This window comes from Ahaetulla prasina, chromosome 13 (assembly GCF_028640845.1).
Source record: "Ahaetulla prasina isolate Xishuangbanna chromosome 13, ASM2864084v1, whole genome shotgun sequence".
In the NCBI taxonomy this organism is placed as follows: domain Eukaryota; kingdom Metazoa; phylum Chordata; class Lepidosauria; order Squamata; family Colubridae; genus Ahaetulla; species Ahaetulla prasina.
The window spans coordinates 14,056,415-14,072,129 of NC_080551.1; the positions used below are offsets into that span (position 1 = coordinate 14,056,415).

Here is a 15,715-nt window from a genome sequence, read left to right on the forward strand (position 1 = left end):
ATGGAATGGAATGGAATGGAATGGAATAGAATAGAATAACAGAGTTGGAAGGGACCTTGGAGGTCATCTAGTCCAACCCCCTGCCTGGGCAGGAAACCCTACACCACTTCAGACAAATGGTTATCCAACATCTTTTAAACTTCCAGTGTTGGAGCATTCAGAACTTCTAGAGGCAAGTTGTTCTCCTTATTAATTGTTCTGTCAGGAAATTTCTCCTTAGTTCTATGTTGCTTCTCTTGATTAGTTTCCACCTATTGCTTCTTGTCCTGCCCTCAGGTGCTTTGGAGAATAGCTTGACTCCCTCTTCTTTGTGGCAGCCCCTGAGATATTGGAACACTGCTATCATGTCTCCCCTAGTCCTTCTTTTCATCAGACTAGACATACCCAGTTCCAGCAATCCTTGCTTATGTATGTTAAGACTGTGAGGATTCTTAATCATCCAGGTCATGGTTGTCCCAAAGGATGCAAATGACCAGCTCTCCAGAATGGAGGTCTCCAACCTTGGTCCCTTTAAGACTTGTGGACTTGAACTGGCTGAGGGACTCTGGGAGTTGAAGTCCACAAGTCTTAAAGGCATCAAGGTTGGAGACCCCTGCTCCAGAAAACCTGCATGATAGTTGTCCAGATTGGAGAATCTTCTTCCTCCTGTCTTCCAAGGTGATTCCCAGACACCATGACGGGTGGTCAATGGCCGATCATAGAATAGAATAGAATAGAATAGAAGTCTTTATTGGCCAAGTGTGATTGGACACACAAGGAATTTGTCTTTGGTGCATACGCGCTCATTGTACATAAAAGAAAAGATACATTCGTCAAGAATCATAAGGCACAACACTTAATGATAGTCATAGGGTACAAATAAGCAATCAAATACCTCCTAATATTTACTCATACAAATGTTCATATACTATATAATCCTTTTTATATAATGTTGTGACAAAAATAAATAAATAAAATAAAAAATAAATAAATCATATTAGGAAACAATATAAATCTTAAGGATACAAGCAACAAAGTTACAGTGATAAGTGGGAGGAGATGGGTGATGGAAATGATGAGAAGATTAATAGTCGTGTAGATTTAGTAAGTAGTTTGACAGTGTTGAGGGAATTATTTGTTTAGCAGAGTGATGGCCTTCAGGAAAAAACTGTCCTTGTGTCTAGTTGTTTTGGTGTGCAGTGCTCTGTAGCATCGTTTTGAGGGTAGGAGTTGCCATATGTTACATATATGTGTAACAACAATGTAACAACAACAGAGTTGGAAGGGACCTTGGAGGCCTTCTAGTCCAACCCCCTGCCCATGCAGGAAACCCTACATCATCTCAGACAGATGGTTATCCAACATTTTCTTAAAAATTTCCAGTTGAAAGAGTTTATGTCCAGGATGTGAGGGGTCTGTAAATATTTTCACAGCCCTCTTTTTGACTCATGCAGTATACAGGTCCTCAATGGAAAGCAGGTTGGTAGCCATTGTTTTTTCATGCATTTAGTCTTTCACTCCATAGAAAGAGTGTAATATTGGATTGAGTCAAGAGGGAGGAAAAAGTCTCCTTTCATCGTTGCAAAAATGCCCAGATGCACGGGATGGTGACGCGTGGGAATGCGACGCGTGCACGCTTCTCGTGATGCCGAAGAGTTTCCTCCTTGCACCTCTCAAAGCTGGAGTGGGGGTCCCTTCATTTTATTCATCCTACATCCACAAACGTGGAGCTTTGGCTAGAAAGAGAGAGATCAAGGCAATAGCAAAACCGCAAGCAGTGCAAGCTTGACTTGAACATCCCTTAACATCTCAGGCGAGAGACTGTTAAAAAAACACCACTGCTGGACCAAAAAAAAAATAATCACCTCAACCTTTGACGAAGAAACCCTGTCGCGTAGTAGTTACTAACAGGAAGAACGGGGACTCGAACCCTGAACCTCCGAAACTATCGGAACGTTGGGGGGGAAGAAAAAAAAAAAAAGCGCGCCATGACTCCATCCGGGTCTTTTTAATTTGGGACCGCCTTCGGGGGACGTCGGACATGACGGACGGCGGAGCGGGGATTGGTTGCCTAGGGGAACCAAACTCCGTCCCTCCCTCCCTCCCTCTTCCCCCTCCCCTCGCTTTAGGTGGGCGGGGCTTGTTGTGTAGTTCCTGGCGGGAGATTCGACCTTCGGAAAGGCTGGCGAGGAAGAAGGCGGGGAGGCCTCGATAGGGCGGGCGGAGGGAAAGGAAAGGTGGGGAAGAAGACCCTCCCCGCCCCCAATTGGGGCAGGGTCCTGCGGGGGGAGGGCGGGAAGCGGAGGGGGGATTTGGGGGGTGGGTGGAAGGAAGGGGTGGGGGATTGGGGAAAAGGGAGGCAAGGAACCCATTGGGGGGAGCTCATTGGGGAGAGGGGTCTCTCAAAGGAGCCTCAGGCAATGGGTGGAGCTTATGGGATGAGGTCACGTGGCCCCAGCCAATAGGGGTGGGGCACGAGGGCGGGCCGTCATTTGGGGAAATAGGATTTGGGGTGTCAGCTTGGGGGTCAGACCCCAGTTGGGGCAGGGTCCTGCGGGGGGACAGTGGAGGAGGGGGATTTGGGGTGGAAGGAAGGTTGGGGAAAGGGGGTCAAGGAACCCATTGGGGAGCTCATTTGAAGTAGAGGGGTCTCTCAAAGGAGCCTCAAGCAATGGGGAGCTTATAGGGTGAGGTCACGTGGGACCCAGCCAATAGGGGTGAGGCCACGGGCTCATTGGGGAAATAGGATTTGCGGGTGTCAGTTGGGAAAGGGCTTGGGGAAAGGGGTCGAGGAACCCATTGGGGGGAGCTCATTGGGGCGACTCAAAGGAGCCTCAGGTGGGGGAGGAGCTTATTGGGCGATGAGAGGTCACGTGGGCCCCAGCCAATAGGGGTGAGGCCACGGGCTCATTTGGGGGAAATAGGATTTGAGGGTATCAGTTGGGAGGGGGAGATTGGGGGGTCAGTCCCCCAATAAGGGCAGGGTTCTGCAGGGGAGGGGGGATTTGTGGGTGGAAGGAAAGGGTTGGAGTCAATTGAGGAACCCATTGGGGCAAGAAGGGTTAAAGTAGCATCAGGCAATGTGGGGGGAGCTTACAGATAGTCCTTGACTTACAACAGTTCATTTAGTGACCGTTTGAAGGTACAGCGGCACTGAAGAATGTGGCTGAGGACCCTTTTGCACAGTGACGACCTCTGCAGCATCCCCTATAATCACGTGAGCAAAATTTGGATGCATGGCAACTGACTCGTATTTATGACGGTTGTAGCGTCCCTGGGCTAGCAAAAGTCAAGGGGGAAGCCAGATTCACTGAACAACCAGATGACTAACTTATCGACTGTGGTGAGAGAGGTTGTAAAATGGGGGCAAAACTCACTTAACAACTGTTTCACTTAACAACAGAAATTTGGGGGTTGTAAGTCGAGGACTACCTGTATTGGGTGATGTGAGGTCACCTGGGCACCAGCCAATAGAGGTAAGGCAACGGGAGTCATCTGGGGGAAAGAGGAGGGGGTCATGGAGGGGCAGTGATGAGTTTCCCCAGAAATAGAACAGAATAGAGTAGAATAACTATGGTCACTTTGAATGTACACTAATCGGCATACTTTAATGGGCAGCATTTCCTTGACCCAGGATGCAAAACAAACGGAGGAACCTGTTTTTGTGTTTTAGTAAATGTCCCTTATTCTGGAAGATTTGGTAAGTGACCCTAAAGCTTCCATTGAGCTCGCCCTGCCATAATGGACCAGAAAATCCTGCTTCTGGCAGCAGAGGAAAACTCAGAGCGCCTCCAGTCGTGCCTGCAGAGCCTGGATGAAAAAGAGGTCAGCCCCAATTAATTATCTCATATTTAGCCTCCCTCACCACACCTCAAATTATCCCCATTATTCACGCATGACTTTTCCCTTGAAATTGCTTTTTTTTTTTTAGCATGTTTGTTTGATCCTCAGTAGCTTCTTCATGTTGGTTCCCATGTTGGGCAAGCTGTGGCCTTGTAGGTACTACTGAGCTACGGTTTCTAAGCTTTCTTTAAAGCAGCATTTCTTAAAGTGTGGTCTGAGGACCAAAGGTGAAATGCTCCCGGTTCTGACCGGATCTCGCGATCCGGTAGCGATCGTGGGCAGTGGTTTGGCGATCCGGTAGCGATGGCAGAGCAAAGCTCCACCCATCTGTCCTGGTTTTTACCTTCTGCGCATGTGCAGAATGTTTTGTGCATGCGCAGAAGGTCTGCATGTACATGTGACGAGCGTGAGCGAAGCGAGCGCACACTTGCGGCGTGTGCACTTTTGAAACAGTAAGAAAGATAAGTAGATTTCACCTGTGCTGAGGATCCTTGGAGGTCTCTCAAGAACCCCCACAAAAATCAAAATTATTTGGCAGATGTTGAGGATATTTGCAGAAATTTAAAACCATATTATTTTCGTTGTTGTTAAAAACAGAGATATTTTTCATGAAAACAATATCGATATTTGTCCCACTGAAATGAAAATTGATGTTTTCATAGAATATCAAACCACGGACAAGAAACCATATTAAATCCATTAGACACTAACATAAATATTTTGCATGTTTTAAAATGCTTCTACCCAGGTTTCTTGCCAAGTGGATTAGGTTGCCATTTATGAAATAAGCTATCAATGGACTCTGCTGCTATGCCACTTGATCGTTTATGTCTAAGTTCTCATTCATTCCTTTTTTCCAACATCTTCACACTCTTGCAAAGATTAACTCGTGTGATAATTTGTAGACTACATTAAGAAGACAATAAATATGCATGTTTTTATTCAAATTAATGTGGGTAGTGATGGATGTAGGGCAGGGGTCGGCGACCTTAAACACTCAAAGAGCCATTTGGACCCGTTTCCCACAGAAAAGAAAACACCGGGAGCCACAAAAACCTTTTGACATCTAAAATGAAGATAACACTGGATCTATCATTTTTTACCTTTATGCTATGTATATAAAAAAACTATAGTGTGTTGCATTTATGAAATCAATGAACTGCTACAGAGAAAACACATTTTTATTTCTGCATGCAACAAAAACATTTTGAACTCCGGAAGAAAAAAAAAAGGAGATTGAAAAGCTCAATAAATCACGCGCCAGTGGGTGTCGCACATTGGCGGTTGTGACGCATATTTTGAGTGACAGGGAGCCGCAGCAGAGGGATGAAAGAGCCACATGCAGCTCCAGAGCCACGGGTTGCTGACCCCTGATGTAGTGGGTAGCGATGGGGGGTAATGATGGATGTAAAATTTCAAAAGAATGACATGTTTTACTACTCTGGTCTCTTTGCTACAGTTGAATGACCTCATTACGAAACATGCTTTGAGGAAGAAGGGGATTGGTGCTGTTCTGAGAGGAATGTTCAAAGGTACTTACAAAGGACTAGTGGATTGATCTCTGGCCCAATGTCATGGCTACTTGTCTATACGAAGCTAGTATTTTGAGCAAGTATATAAATAATAGTTTCTTGACTATCCGGGGGACAATCTGCTTCTGTGTTTCATTTTAATATCTGGGTTTCCTACCTTTTAAAATATTATTTAAAAAATAGAAAATCCAGATATTAACCTGTTCTAATAGTAGAATAGGCTAGCATCAAGTAATGGTTTATAATCAAGACGTAGCTAAGAGGCTGAGCTTGTCGATCCAAAGGTCGGCAGTTCAGCGGTTCGAATCCCTAGTGCCGCGCAACGGGGTGAGCTCCAGTTACTTGTCCCAGCTTCTGCCAACCTAGCAGTTCGAAAGCAGGTAAAAAATGCAAGTAGAAAAATAGGGACCACCTTTGGTGGGAAGGTAACAGCGTTCCGTGCGCCTTTGGCGTTTAATCATGCCGGCCACATGACCATGGAGACATTTTCGGACAGCGCTGGCTCTTCGGCTTTGAAACAGAGATGAGCACCCCCCCTTTAGAGTCGGGAACAACTAGCACATGTGCGAGGGGAACCTTTACCTGTACCATTTTAGCATCAAGTAATGGCGTATAACCCAGATATTAACCTGTTCTGCTGTTAGAACAGACTAGCATCAAGTAATGATTTATAACCCAGATATTAGCCTGTTCTGCTATTAGAAAGACTAACATCAAGTAATGGCTTATAAACAGTTGAATCTTTTTAATCAACAAAGTATTGAGGAAGCAAATTGTCCTATCTGTTAATAAAGGAATATTCAAGCTTTCAGATTGCAAAATCCCCCTTTCTGCTGTTTAAGCACTTCAAAATTAATAATATTTTGTTGCTATTGTGTGGTATGTTTTTTTGCTGTTGTTTAGGTTCCCCTTGCTCTCAACAGAAGGGTGTTTCCAGAAGACTAAGTATTTACAAACACTGTATCGAGTTAGTGGAGTCAGGCGACCTGCAAGTGGAAATTGCATCTGAGATAATAAGACTGCTTATGTTAGAGGTAAAAAATAAAATAAAATAAAAATTCTCAGGTGTTTCCCTGAGTGACAGTGGGGATGATTGCTTTTTATATCTAAAAAAGTTTAGATTGTTCTGAGTTGTTAGCAATATGCTAATCGTTTCCTTTGCAGTCCAGTGCTATGTATGTTTATACAGATGTCTGAAAATGAATACTTTCTTACTGTCCAAGATTGCTTTTTCCTTCTTATATTGTTAGGACATCTCTCACAGTTGCTAATTTTTTAAAAAGCAACTTTTTCTAAACTGGCAGTCTCCAGATGCAGTTTATGGACTAAATCCCAGAAACAGTTTTTATGTTGGCAGGGGGAATTTCTAAAATGGAAGCTTAAATTAATTGAACGGCGTCGAGGATGGGAAGGGCTGCAATTAGGATGATGTGACATGTATAGCTTTGCATTTTTTGATCATGATCACATATGGTATCTACGTTGAGCTAGTTACTATTGCTATTATTATTGCTATTGGTCTTCTCATCGTTCCTGTCGCCCATCTCCTTCCACTTGTGACTGCATGATTGTAACTTTGTTGCTTTTATTCTTGCGATTTATATCGATATTGATTGTTTCCTAGTATGATTTGATTTTTTATTGTACCGTATGACTGTCACTGGGTGTTTTGCCTTGTGATTCTTGACGAATGTATCTTGTCTTTTTATGTAAACTGAGAGCTTAATGCACCAAAGACAAATTTCTTGTATGTCCGATCACACTTGGCCAATAAAGAATTCTTTCTATCTACCTACTTACCTACCTACCTACCTACCTACCTATCTATCTATCTATCTATCTATCTATCTATCTATCTATCTATCTATCTATCTCTTAGGCTGAGATACACCCTTAGCTCCTTAATAGCTGACATGAGATACAAAATGTATATAATAATTCCTCATACTTGGAGCATTGGGAAAAATGGGGAAAAAAATTATAAAATGACGATGTCGGCTGCATACAAATAGAACATCTACAAAATGTTTTATAGATGGCATTTACCCCCGGTGAGATTGGCCAAGAGGTTTCCCAATAGACCACCAAATTGCTGGAAATGTATCCATCAACAAGGGACCTACTACCACATGTGGTGGACATGTCCCAAAGCCGGGGACAAAAATTAAAAAATGGTTGGAGGAAATTGTTGAACAGAAAATTGATATGAAGCCAGAGTTGTTCCTTTTGTGTATAATAAAAGGTAACATAAGCAAAGAAATTCAATACATCATGCTCCATATAATCACCGCAGCCAGAACCACATTCGCCCAAAATTGGAAGCAAGAAAACACTCCATCCAACACAACGATTATAAAAAAAGGTGCTAGAATACGCAGAAATGGACAAATTAATGATGGAATTAAGGGACAGAGAGGAAACAGTGTACTGTGAGAAGTGGAACAGGTGCTATGACTGGCTTGAAAAGAAGTCTAAAATTAACGTATAGTGAATGTACAGAAAAGATAAATAAATGGATAAAATGCATATTTTAGAGTGTAGTAGACAAGTAAATATTGTATATAGTATAAAAATAAGTATGAAATAAGAATGTATATTTATAAAACAATAGGCCTGTAGAAAAATTGAAATTAAGAAAAAATTCCGATAACGGAAAGCTGTAATAGTGTAATTGTGATTTTAAAGGTTAAAAATGTTGAATAAAAATATTTTTTTAAAAAAAGAATAATTCCTCTTACTTTGGGAGATGATATTTCAGGTTGTGAGTAGAGAAGGTACTTCTATGACCCTTTTATGGTTGTTACAATGTAGTTCAGAGCTCATTTCTTTATTTGGTCTGAAACCTCTTAACAGATAATCAGATTTTTAAAAATAATTTTTTTTTTTTAATACAACAGGCTCATAAGCTCCCAGGGCTTACTTTGGCTGACTTGGCGATGTTGTTCATCGAAGCAATTAAAGGAGGCAGCCTATTGAGCGGCAAATCTTTGGAACTCTTTCCTACGATTCTTACTGTGCTGGCTACATCTAAAGAGACCCTTGAATACGGAACAGGTAAGCTCTTTCCTCTTTAGCTTTCCCTCCTCGATGTCTTTTGCTAACTAGCAACATCTAACGTCTTCCCCCTTTCAGGTGAGCTGACTGGGGACGAATATAAGAAACAGCTGATTAATACCCTCTGTTCCAGCAGGTAAGTTTGCGCTTGCCAGATCTGGTGGTCAATTTGATGTAAAGTGTTTATTCGCGTAATTTACATAGGCAAATGTGAAACTATCCATAAGTACATGAAATATCTCTCTGTCTGTCTGTCTGTCTGTCTATCTATCTATCACCTAATTGATCTATCTCATCTATCTATCTAATCTATGTATGGTATCTCAGTATTTCTCTTTCTCCTTCCCTCCCCTATCTATCTATCTATCTATCTATCTATCTATCTATCTATCTATCTATCTATCTATCTATCTATCTATCTATCTATCTATCTATCTATCTATCACCTAATCGATCTATCTCATCTATCTAGTCTATGTATGGTATCTCAATATTTCTCTCTCTCCCTCTCTCTCTCTCTCTCCATCCTTCTCCCTCCCTCCCTCTCTCTCTCTCTCTCCCCCCTCTGCTTCTCCCTCTCCCCCCCCCCTCTTTCTCCCTCTCCCTCCTTGCTCTTTCTTCACCAGTATTTTATGAAGTGTCGTCATATTTCTTCCCATAGGATAATGAGCAAAAGTAATCAAATGTTTACTTTGGTAATAACTGGAAATGTTCATAATTACAGCTTGCCTTGCAATCATTTGAGAAAGCCTCAGGATAGAGGCTTTCAAGTACCACTTTATAAATTAAGGCATTATTTAAGAAAAAGACAGTTGTATTCTGGATGGCTTGTTGGTAACTTGTATTGGTATAAACTTTGTGGATTATTTAATTAGCAGCCACCCGTCTCTTTGTAGGTTTAGTTTATCAGACAAATGCAGTTTCTCTGGAAGTATCCTATTTGTTATCCTATTTAGATTCAAAGTGGGAGGGGTTTTGTTTTGTTTTTTTTGGACAGGTGGAGCCCTCAGTATGTGATCCATCTAACTTCCATGTTCAGGTAAGTTCCTAAACATTTCCTTTTTTTTGGTCTATCTCTGACTTAGGGATCAATTACAGGGTGCACAAAAAGTCTTCAATAACAGTCTATGCTTGGACTTCCAAAAGTGTGTTAGGCTTCCCTTCTGTTCCTTAAGTGAGAAAGGTTCCCAAGGAAAGCATTCATGTCTGTATCATTTTGGACAGATCCAGGGGCCGAGGGATGCTTTTATATCCTTTCCTGAATTAGCTGTTGAAACTGAAAAGGGCCGTGGTAGCTCAGGCTGTAAAGAAGCCTGTTATTAAAACACAGCAGCCTGCAATTACTGCAGGTTCAAGCCCGGCCCAAGGTTGACTCAGCCTTCCATCCTTTATAAGGTAGGTAAAATGAGGACCCAGATTGTTGGGGGGGCAATAAGTTGACTCTGTAAATATACAAATAGAATGAGACTATTGCCTTATACATTGTAAGCCGCCCTGAGTCTTCGGAGAAGGGCGGGATATAAATGAAAAAAAATAAAAAAAAGAGCTTAGAAAGATAATTTAGAATAGAATAGAATAACAGAATTGGAAGGGATTTTGGAGGTCTTCTAGTCCAATCCCCTGCTTAGGCAGGAAACCCTACACCACTTCAGACAAATTGTTATCCAACCTCTTCTTAAAAACTTCCAGTGTTGGAGCATTCACAACTTCTGGAGGCAAGTTGTTCCACTGATTAATTGTTCTAACTGTCAGGAAATTTCTCCTTAGTTCTAAGTTGCTTCTCTCCTTGATTAGTTTCCACCCATTGCTTCTTATCCTGCCCTCAGGTGCTTTGGAGAATAGCTTGACTCCCTGTTCTTTGTAGCAGCCACTATTGGAACACTGCTATCATGTCTCCCCTAGTCCTTCTTTTCATCAGACTAGACATACCCAGTTCCTGCAACCGTACTTCATCTGTTTTAGCCTCCAGTTTCCTAATCATCTTTGTTGCTCTTCTCTGCACATTTAAACTGTTCAAAGTTCAGAAAATATTTATGGTCCAAATCCAGTCATATTCCGAGAGAAGCTTGCCTAGACTAGTAATTTTGTCTGCTTTCTTTAAATGAAAAAATGGTTGTGGGAAAAGAATATTATACAAGTCTGACCTGGATTAGTTTAGAATGCCAAGCTAGGATGAAAACATCTGTATTTAAATCCTGATCTAGCTACAAGTTTATTAGTTGACATTATCTTTCATTGGCTCCATGTACTGTGTTAACTGATAGCTTTGTTTTAACTTTAGTTTGTGACTAAACCACAGTGGTCCATCATTTAAGTCATGGTTTGCAATCCAGAGTACCTCAAGTTATAGGATATAGTGAGCCAAAAATCAAACGAAATTATGAAGTGTAATATGTGCCACACAGAATTGTTATAGAGTTGGGCAGTCTCACAAAATTGATAAAATAAACTAACCTACCGTATTTTTAAGAGTATTAGACGCACCTATTAGATGCACCTAAATTTAGAAATCAACCAAAAAAAAAAAGATTTTGGCCCCACACACCCCATTTTGGGGCCTTTTCCAGCCTTTTTCCTGCCCATTTTCAAGGCTTTTTCTGCCCATTTTCTAGGCTTTTTTTGGCCTGTTTTTGAGAACTTTTGGGGCCGTTTTTCTGAAAAAATTGGCCAAAAAAAAGCCTCAAAAACGGGCTGAAAAAAGCCTTGAAAATGGGGGCAAAAAAACCAGCCATGGGTGGTTGGAGCTTAGGCAATATTCAGTCTATAAGGCGTACAGTCATTTTCATTCCCTTTTGGGAGACAAAATGCATCTTATATTCCAAAAAATACGGTAGTCATCATTTGAGCTGACTATATATCTCATGTTTATTGTAAAGATTGACTGAGAAGGAGAGAACCAGTTCTGTTCCTTAGAGCTTTGAAGGAAGCCAATATATAATAATAATATATACATAAATAAATGTATGCGTTAGTTTGCTTCTTCAGATGTAAATACGGTGCTGTTTTCTGAAAAGGCACCAATTTGTCTTTTGTTTCACTATGCAGGGATGTTCCATTGAGTAAAGAAGAGCTGCAATTTGTGGTAGAAAAGATCTTAAGAATGTTCTCAAAGTTAGATCTTCAGGAAATCCCACCTTTAGTGTATCAGCTGTTGCTGCTTTCTTCCAAGGTAATGTTTTCGGGGAAATTGCCTCCACAGATTTTCTAATGTCATAGTTTCACAGCTCAGAGGAATCATCCCGTTTACCCAAAGACTTGGCAATGTGGGTCATGTAACACAGTTATCTTGTAACTTCTCAGGGTAGCAAGAAAAACGTTTTGGAAGGGATTGTCAACTTTTTCAACCAGATGGATAAAAAGCAAAAAGATGAGCAGAGAGATTCAGAGTAAGTCGTTCTTCTCGATTTGAAGCTGTGATATCCATTGTGTCCTGATCTAGGCTTCCCAAGAGCACGAAGCAGACTCTTCATCCCGATAAAACCTCTTATTTAGGTTAAAGGGAAATTCCTCTCCAGCAAAGTCCTGGCCAACAGTCTTTCAAGAGATTTCACAACTACAGACCTTTATCAGGCTTGGAGAGTTGCCAGGACGATCTTCGAAACGCCATTCTGCAACAGACAATACTTGGCAAGAAGTCAGGAACAGATCCTCACTCTAATGAACTGAACTAATTGTCTCCTGCAAACTCCCCTCCCTTTTCTCCTCTTTATTCCCTATGGGGAGGGCCATTCACCGCCCACCTATGGCTTTACTCCTGAGTCGACCCTTGTTCCTTAGCTGTTCCCTTCGCCTGACAGCTCTGCGCATGCGCACATTGGGAACAGGCTTCAGCTGTTCTTCCGCCCCATTGATGTCTGACTCTAAGGCAGTTGACAACTGTCAGATGGTCCTGGCCCCATCTCTGCCTCTGACACAGAGCAGTCGTCAGAGCCTTTCCCAGACTACAGGACTGGTCCATGTTCCACCCCAACCTCCTCACTGCTGATTCTTTTGAATCTGCTGCCAGATCACCTGGCCACTGGCGGACCACAACTCATTGCCCTTTGCTGAAGCAGACATATTGCCTTCGCTTCTTGTTACAACCGGAAATTCAATCTTCCAGATCCCTGGAACTTGAAGAAGCTACAGTGCCCTTAGAACAACTCCGCCACGTGGAAGGCACCATCATTCTGCACGTTGTACTAGCGATAAATCTGGACCATGATCTAGGAAAGGAGCTCATAAAATACTTAAAGGTATATTAAATGCAGCGTTCAGGAGACTGGGTTGATCTCAGACAAGCAATATGGCATCATTTCTTGATAAATAGGAAGTCCTCTTAAATTGCTTTGTATTGTTTCGATGCCTCCTAGACGGAGCAGCAAGGAGATCCCGGGAAAGCCCTCTGCCCCTTCAGTGTGACCATTCTGCTTTCAATGGCCAGAATACGCCGATTTAAAGAACAGGTATGTCCGTCTTTCTAGATGAGTGTCTCTCACTTAGTCAATTACAGAAAACTTGGTCATGCTGTCGTGTTTAGTTATGAGCCTTGGTGGCGCAGTGGTTAGAGTGCAGTACTGCAGGCTACTTCTGCTGACTGCCGGCTGACTGCAGTTTGGCAGTTCGAATCTTACCAGGCTCAAGGTTGACTTAGCCTTCCATCCTTCCGAGGTCGGTAAAATGAGGACCCAGATTGTTGCGGGCAATAGGCTGACTCTGTAAACCACTTAGGGCTGTAAAAGCACTGTGAAGCGGTATATAAGTCTAAGTGCTATTGCTATTGCTGTGCTTATTCTGTACTGAATTTGCTGAATTGTTCCCTTCAAGACACCGATCAAGGGAAGTGCTAATTGCTCATTCTCGTGGTATTTTAGATATTTGACTTTCTGAAAACGTCAATTATGAAAACTTTCAAGGACAAACAGTTTATTCAGGGCTCCGGGTTTCTACAGGATTTAGCTCCTCTACAGTATGATATATCTGACATGTTTTTGGAAGTTGTAGCAAACAGGTGAGTTAGTACAACAGCCTGTCTGTTGAGAGCAATTCATGCAAGGAAACTTTACCTTTTTCCCTCCTGTTAATTCCTCACGTAAACCACAAAGCTTTCTAACCAACAAATTTACTATAAGAATTTTTTTTTTAAAGTACAGATGTAGAATCCCTTTATTGTGCTGCTTTCTCTGTCTCCCCTTCCGATGTCCCATCCAGCGTGTTTGGTTGGGATCATGTGACTCAGGGTCTAGTAGAACTTGGATTTATCCTGATGGACTCTTATGGGCCAAAAAGACCTTTTGGAGGTAAAGCCATGGAAAGTAACCATATTTTGCCCAAAACTCCAGCCCAGCAAGTGTGTAAATTGGGAGCTGATATCCTCTTGGAAACTTTCAAGGTAATCTAAAGATGGAATTGTGTGACACTGTAAATATAATATGAAGATGTCTTTTTTCTTCTTCTGTTGATAATAGGATTTCTTCAAATTCTTATATTTAGATATATTTCTAGACTGTCTTTAAAGGCAAAGCTCAAGCTGTTTGATAATATTTTCCTTCTCAAATTGAAATAAATTTAATTCCCCCCCCTTAAACCTGCCTCTTACTATCTGTGGGAAACAAGAGACAACAGCAGCAACCCCTTGCATGAAATTTAGTTCAAGACAAATCTGAGGCTAAGGGCACAGCTTTTTTTTTGCTTTTAGGTGTAAAGTCAACTTTCATTCATAAATATTATTTAAATAATTAAAACAGGAGGAGGGTAACCTACCCGGGAAAGTAAAGGTAAAGGTTCCCCTCGCACATATGTACTAGTCGTTCCCGACTCTAGGGGGCAGTGCTCATCTCCCTTTCAAAGCCGAAGAGCCAGCACTGTCCGAAGACGTCTCCGTGGTCATGTCGCCAGCATGACTCAACGCCAAAGGCACACGGAACGCTGTTACCTTCCCACCAAAGGTGGCCCCTATTTTTCTACTTGCATTTTTTTAATGTGCTTTCGAACTGCTAGATTGGTAGAAGCTGAGACAAGCAACGGGAGCTCACCCCGTTACGTGGCGCTAGGGATTCGAACCGCTGAACTACCGACCTTTCGATCAACCAGCTCAGCGTCTTAGCCACTGAGCCACTGCATCCCTCTACCCGGGAAAGTAGAACTAATATATTGCGAGGAAATCCAGAATTGCAGCACCACCAGAGAGAAGCCCTGTTTTTCACAAATACATCAGTGTGCTTATTAGTTGCATTTTCTGTGCTGGTCAGTGGATTGGGGAGTAAACATCTTTGGGGCTGCCTGGTAAAGCGATCAACCAATGTAGCACAGCTTCAAAAGCCTATAGTATTTTCTCTTGAAACTAGATGGAGAAACCTTGCATTTTTAAAATACCCTATCTTCCAGGTCCATGAACCGATCAGAAGTGAAATTCTAGAGCAGATCCTGAACAGAGTGATCACAAATGCAGGCGTTCCCATCGCCCACTTCATAGGTAACTTTGCCATATGGAATTCGAGCTCACAAAATAAGACTGCAAGCTTCCAGGATACACTACCATCATCCTCTACCCCATAATCCCTTGTGGGGTGGAGTCTGGGCAACTAAATAGAGCTGAGTGTTTACTGGCTAGATGCCCTTCCTGTCGCCAATGCGGAGTTTTGTTCAGCAGGTATATTCTCATTGTGCCCAGAGAGAGAGAAATATCTGCCTCTACCTAGTATTGAACTCGCAGCCTCCTGACTGTGAGGTGAGAGCTCCACTTCTAGGCCACCACACCACTCAAGCTTCTGGTAATCTTATCTCAAGAAAAATTCATCAACCAGGAAGTTCCCCACGCTCCTGACTTAAAAAAGCAAATGATAGTTGGGAAAGAGTATTTATATACTGCATGAAACCATAATGGCTTACTCAGCAAGACACGATGATGTAAAGAATACCTCTGCATGATACATGAACTTACTTACTGATTTCAAGATTATTCTTAGTTGATTTTCATTGAGGCCAAATAGGATATGTTCTGTATTTTTCGGACTATAAGACGCACCTGACTATAAGGTGCACCTAAATTTAGAAAAGGAAAATAACAACAAAAAAGTTTTTGGCTTCCATGTGCCCCTTTTTTGGGGGGGCCTTTTCCAGCCTCTTTTCGGATCATTTTGAGGGCTCTTTTCAGCCTGTTTTCCAGGCGTTTTTTGGCCCGTCCATTTTAGAGGCCAAAAAGAGCCTCAGAAATGGGCCGAAAAAAGCCTCAAAAACAGGCTGAAAAAAGCTTCGAAAACGGGCCTGAAAAAGCCCAAAAAGCCTTAACCCTTTAACATAGCAAAACAAGTTGACTGTCTGAACTG

General features: G+C 42.2%; 1 protein-coding gene across 6 annotated transcripts in view; it reads left to right on the top strand.

Moving 5' to 3' along the window:
* Positions 1-2,117: 2,117 nt before the first annotated feature.
* Positions 2,118-15,715, top strand: part of FANCI (FA complementation group I) — a 34,710-nt gene continuing 21,112 nt past the window's right edge. For 2 of the 6 annotated variants that reach the window (XR_009152028.1, XM_058156420.1), the window contains exons 1-14: positions 2,118-2,216; positions 3,653-3,804; positions 5,282-5,354; positions 6,258-6,388; positions 8,252-8,408; positions 8,487-8,544; positions 9,406-9,447; positions 11,454-11,577; positions 11,709-11,794; positions 12,511-12,643; positions 12,761-12,853; positions 13,262-13,398; positions 13,599-13,779; positions 14,775-14,862. Coding sequence is in view for 5 of the 6 variants with exons in the window: in XM_058156420.1 (XP_058012403.1) it covers positions 3,721-3,804; positions 5,282-5,354; positions 6,258-6,388; positions 8,252-8,408; positions 8,487-8,544; positions 9,406-9,447; positions 11,454-11,577; positions 11,709-11,794; positions 12,511-12,643; positions 12,761-12,853; positions 13,262-13,398; positions 13,599-13,779; positions 14,775-14,862 (1,387 nt within the window). In the remaining variant the exon portion in view is untranslated. Of the gene's footprint in view, positions 2,217-3,071; positions 3,197-3,652; positions 3,805-5,281; positions 5,355-6,257; positions 6,389-8,251; positions 8,409-8,486; positions 8,545-9,405; positions 9,448-11,453; positions 11,578-11,708; positions 11,795-12,510; positions 12,644-12,760; positions 12,854-13,261; positions 13,399-13,598; positions 13,780-14,774; positions 14,863-15,715 lie in introns of those variants that run through there. The other 4 variants (XM_058156421.1, XM_058156422.1, XM_058156423.1 and 1 more) reach the window with 4 other exon arrangements.